Below are 6000 nucleotides of genomic sequence, written 5' to 3'. Positions count from 1 at the left end.
ACTGAAGCAAGAATTTTTCCAGCAGATTTTTGGACACGAAACTTCTTAGGTCTTGGATAACCACAGTGTCGCCATTCTAATGACTGTTGCTTTGTTTTTGGATCGTAGAAATGTACCCAAGTCTCATCCATAGTAACAATTCGGTTTAAGAAATCTACATCGTTTTCAAATCGAGCACAGATCCTACGCGATGCTTTTACCCTTGCACGCTTTTGGTCAACATGCAAATATTTTTCACGGTCGCATACGAAGGACATTGATCACCAAGGATATTAAGCATATTTTCGTAAATCTGCTTACCTCTTGACCCTTTTAAATACAGATACTTGATGATGGTTCGATACTTCAATTTTTCGATTTTCACAATTTCGGTAGACATCTTTTTTCTTTCAATTTATTGCGTAACTCTGGTTTACTTTTTCGACATCAAGTTTTACACTGACACTTGTAATAAGTTATTGTTCGTTACTATGGTAACGCAACATTTTGTTTATGCTTGGAACTGGTCTAGGCTAACTAAATATCAATACATACTTTTTTAGGGACAATGAAATTTGAGTTTATTTATTTAATGTATTATTAATAGAAAGTATGTTTTGATCTATCGATATTATAAAATAAATGTACTAAATGATTATTATTATTCCATATTTTTATTTTATAGAAGTGCGAATATGTTTTCAAGTTGATTTCCGAGTGCGCTAATACCCCTTACCACACTGCAAACTATCATTGCACGTTTCTATAAAATTTTTAACTTTTCTTTTTGTCTTTTAATTCACTAAGATTTATAGCGCTTTCAAAGTCATACCGATAAACAAACATCCACTTTTGTTAACGAATTTAAATCACTATAATTATGTGAAAAATGTTCCAATGTATGATAACTATCATATATTAACATTTATTAACAAAATTTACTTCTATAAAAACAAAAAATTTCATTGTCAATTTCGTCTATACCGGTAAGAGCAACGCTTTTCATGAATTCTCTAAATTCTAGAGTATCTGTTTCCATTAAATATTTCTCAATCCCATTATAGGTATCAACATCTTTCTCAGGTGCTACTTTTCTATATGTATGATCACCGACTATTTCGTCGTCTTCTTTAACTGACAACAGTGATTTTTTAATTGAAAATAAATCTTCATCTGAAGTACATCCTCCACTTTTCAACGTAATTATGGATGGAATAGATTCTTTTCTGCAAACTGAATCTCCAGAAATGTCTTTATCTCCATTCGAATCTTTGGTTGCAACTAAATCTTCTGATGATGGTGCCAAACAAGACTGAGGTAGAGTAGAATCTGAATTAAAATGTTCACAGCAATGGATACAATTGGTACTACAACATGCATGTTCACTAATAAATGATAAGGCGTTAGGCTTTAAGTAAACGTCCTTCTTTAAACAGGATAGAGAAGGAACATCATTAGTTTCCGTGTCAGAGTTATAACAATAATGTTTATTTAGAAAATCGTTGCTATTATCAAATGAATTTAAATTTAATGTATTCATATTCCTAATTTTGTCCATATATTCATGAGTCCCTAAATAATTATTCAAAAATTTATAATCACTTGAAGCATTGGAAAAATAAGAGATTTCTTTTGAGTTTCGGTCGGTAAAGTCGTTTCGAGGGTTTTTATTATTACTCCACTCTTGTATCCATACTTTGAATTTATGTTGGGATTTAACTTCTGCTTGTTTAAGACCAGATTGTAAATGGGCTGTTTCACTTTGGATATTCTTAATATCCATCAATGTTTTTTTGTAAATGGTTTGCTGCTTTTCAAGTTCCGGTATCAATTGATTTCTTTCAATCCAACTTAAAGGTAAATCTAATTGTTGCTTTATGAAATTTATCTGCTTTTGACAATTTTCTATGGTTTCTGCGCATAATTTAGCTTCCCTAAATTGCTTTTCCAATGCGTTTTTATAGAATATCAATTCACTGGATATTTCTGGACATGACATAAACTTTTCATATAAAATTCTCTCGTCTTCTATACTTAGATATTGCATTTTATGATTCAACGAATCTATAGAAGATATAGTACTTCGTCCGTCTATTGTACTTAACGGAACTGGAGTTTCTGGTATTCTGTCTATAATATTTTTCAACTGCACTGTATAAATATTAAGGAAAATGTCTTAATACAAAGTTAGACTTTAATCAAAAGATAAATTTGTCTGGAAAAACCATAAGACAACAAATAAATCGTCTTTATCTTTTTAATAATTGCTGATTAGAAGCGATAAATGATTAATCAACTATCACTATAACAAACTAAATATGCAATTTGTGAGCTATGTTACTTATAGGTACATAAAAAAATACTAGAAGTGGTCATAAGAATGTGATTGCGAATAATTAGGATTTCCACAAGATATTATGTAATGTTTTTTGATATTTGAGAAAGTTATTTTCATAAGCGGAAACCCGAAGTCGTTATGTAAGTATGGCAGTAGCCGCATTGTCCACTATTTGTGTGTGTCGAAATAAAACATATGGCCAAGTTCAGGTACCTATTAAGTTCAAGTTGAAAAGTTCATTTTATTAAAAAAATTCAGTCTACAAACAAAATATTTGATTAAATCGAAGACAACGACAACACGACTCGTGAAACCTCGCACATTTTAATCGTGGTAAGCATCTAACTACTGAAATTGGATAATCTCAAAATAAAAACTTCAATCGAATCATGGTTGATATACGATTGACAAGGTTTGGATTGACAAAATCATCACAAGCAGTCAACAACGCTTTCTATTCTAGTCGCCTTTCGAACTTATTCCTACTCCTTAACATGTGCTTTTCAGTTATCTGCGTTATCTCTCGTTTGAATTTACTACTTAACTAGAAGGCCCGTGCTGTTCCGCAGCATTAGTCGATATTAGAATTAGTAGTAGGAAAAAACGCGTCAGTAGTTATAATTTACCTCATCAAAGGGGAAAAAGTATATGAGGATTTGGTAGACCTTTAGGTTTAGTTTCTACCTTGACTTTTTTGAAAGATTTCCCGCGCGTTATGGCCATATACAACTGACCATAACTGAAAACTGGTTCAGGTATTTTCGAACTCGGTCAATGGTTTGTCCTTGTGCCTTGTTAACTGTCATGCAAAATGCCATTGTCACAGGAAATTGTCTTCGCTTAAATGAAAATGGAACAGTAGTGTCAGATGGTGATGAGTCAATGCGAGGTAATAATACCCGTTGTCCAAACTCTCTACCAGAAATAATCTCCAAACTGTAATCCTTTCTTAGCAACATAGGATGGTAAGCCAGTCATCTTAAGCCTAAGAGTAGATCTAAAACCCTTTTATTGATCTCATCGCAGTGCTTATTCTTGGGTGCCATTCTTGGCTTGAAAGGTAGGAAGCGTCAAGAGGGTATGGTAAACTTTGACCATATATTTAACTGATAATATCAGAGTCTGAAATCAAGCACAAAGGCAACTCCACTAAACCATCATCATTAGTAGGGTATTGACCATTACCAATTGCAAGCAGAAAGTTAGCAAATTCGCATTTATCATCGCTAGCCCTCATATTTTTGGTGAGTTTGAAAATTGAATTGAGTTTTGTACTGTAGCAACTCTAGATGCATGAGGTACAACTGGTAACACTTGCCGAAAATCTCCTCTCATGATGAAGATTTTTCCACTAAATGGTACATCATTACCCATTATATCTTTCAATAGTCGATTAATACACATCAAGGAATGTTTGTTGGCCATAGGTGCCGCATCCCAGATGAACTTTGAGGAACGAATTATGGCGGCTTCCTTACTATTAACTTTTAAGCCAGATACAGAATGTAAATTTAGTAGTAATTTGAATCGGCTACTGTATGAAGTAATAGTAAACGGAGATGGTAGCTCTCTAATCAGAAGGTGAAACCTGAACATTCAGCCTATTGTTGTGGTATACATCTTACGTTTATGACATTAATTTTTACTCCATACATAGTGGACTGGCGTTTCAGGATAAATGTAAGGACTTCTTGTAGTAGGATTGCTGTATATTACGTAACTCTGCTTGAATTAATGCTTCCTTAGGAGCATCATTTTTTGAATAAACATTTTACGTTTAAGAATACATTAATTTCATCATGATTAAGTGTATCATTTCCAGGAGCTACCTCTATATTACAGTTATCATTAAATTCAGTCCCTCACTCTCTGATTTCCTTTTTTTCCTACACAGTACGTGCTTTTCTTGTTTTCCTACCTAGACCCATACTTTAAACGCAATAAAAACTATTCACAAAAATTCTTTCTGGCGAAGAAGAACTGAGGAAACATGTGAACAGGAGCACAGTCCTATCGCCACTGATAAGTTATTGGCAAAGCCAACAACCAATCAGAATTTACTATTTTGTATAATATGAATTTTTAAGCAGATAATTTGAAAAATCTCAGAAAAATTAAAAGTTAAGTTGAATGTTCCCTCACAGCTCTTCTCAGGCTCAACCAATCAAGTCATATGAAATCTCAAATGAAAAAGATTTGGAGCTTTGGATGTAGAAAAATCTCATGTCCACTACATCCACTACCAAAGAGGAACTGCGTTAGCTTTTTATGTGGATACCAATATTATAATGTCCTGCGTTCATTTCACCTAACTATAAAGAAAAGTTGGTGGTGTATGACATTAAAACAAGGCAACAGGACGATATACCCACACATATTCCTTGATCAGATCCCACTCGTCATTCACATTTTTATCCTTGATAAGGTTTTGTTTTTATTATTGTTATATGGAATATTAATATGTAATATGCAGAGAAGTTTCTATTTGTGAATCCCTTCTTGGAAAAAAATTGCGAAAGAGATCGTGGCTGAAGTCCAGAAAAACTTCAAAAACAGTTGCTTAGTGTTTGGCAACTGACCAAGCGATTAAATCAACTATATACTATAAACAACTGATGTGATTGAGGCCGGTGATTGCAAAAAATATTGATCAATATTAATCAATAGGACAGGCGTTGTCTTCCATTTCATTAGAAAATCAGAACGGTAAATACGAGGGTTGCTACTTAAGTTTTGCAATAGACCCATGAAAACAAATATTTATAATTGGATTTGGCTTCATTGTTTTTCAAAATATTCTCCATTAAGATCAATACACTTTTGAACCAATTGTCGAAGCATTCTTTCCATTCCGATTAAGGTGCATCTAAACTATGAGAGTTGAACGCTTCTTCGGGTGTAAAAAAACGTTGACCTTGCAATATCTGATCTGTAGGAATAAGGTCTGTACGGCGGTCGATCAATCAACACCTGTTTAAACTGATATGTGAGAGCTCGCATTGTCGTGGTGAAGAATGATTCGTCTTCTGCGATTGATTTTCCTGATTTTTTCGAACACTGGCACACAAATGCTGGTATATCGTTCATAATTGACCGTTCTACGCTGCTCTAACGGTTACAATATGTCCTGTTATTGCGAAAAAACAGGCAACCAAGTGTTTCGTGTGCGAATAACTTTTGTTGTATTTGTCTGTCACGATCATTGACATGAGCTTTTATTTGAGAGATTGTCAAATTATGCGTATCCAACGCGAGCAAATCTTTTTGACTGCCAAATGTTCAATGTATGCAAGTGGAATTGATGGTCAAGTATGCCTCATTTCACGGTATGTCACATGACGATCTTGCAATATCAGTATCAATGTTTTCTGGTACACGAAATTCATCTTTAAGCGAAGTACGCCCACGATTGAGTTCGGAAATCCAGAGAAACAGACGGTGGTTTAAAATAATGCTTAATCACCAAAAGCTGAAGCAAGAAAATTTTCGCGAATTAATTCCCTTTTTGACCAAGAGGAATGTTTTAAGATTCTGTAAACAGTTCAAATAGCACTCGTATAGCAACACTTTTTTCAGTACGTTCACCATTAAAAAACTTTCTAATTTGGAATTTCTGGAACCGTTGGCGATATTCATACTGAATACACTGTTTACATCACCACTACAGCAACACTCACAATTAA

The 6000-nt window shown here is 33.8% G+C and overlaps 1 protein-coding gene across 9 annotated transcripts in view; it reads right to left on the bottom strand.

The window, feature by feature from the left end:
* Positions 1-758: 758 nt before the first annotated feature.
* Positions 759-6000, bottom strand: part of LOC130452660 (kinesin-like protein KIF6) — a 46546-nt gene continuing 41304 nt past the window's right edge. For all 9 annotated transcript variants that reach the window (XM_056792024.1, XM_056792023.1, XM_056792025.1 and 6 more), the window contains one exon: positions 759-2130. In XM_056792024.1, the coding sequence (XP_056648002.1) occupies positions 908-2130 (1223 nt within the window). In that variant the 3' untranslated portion in view covers positions 759-907. The remainder of the gene's footprint in view (positions 2131-6000) is intronic.

The sequence above is a fragment of the Diorhabda sublineata genome, chromosome 2 (genome assembly GCF_026230105.1).
Source record: "Diorhabda sublineata isolate icDioSubl1.1 chromosome 2, icDioSubl1.1, whole genome shotgun sequence".
NCBI lineage: Eukaryota > Metazoa > Arthropoda > Insecta > Coleoptera > Chrysomelidae > Diorhabda > Diorhabda sublineata.
This window is presented reverse-complemented; position numbering and strand designations above follow the sequence as displayed.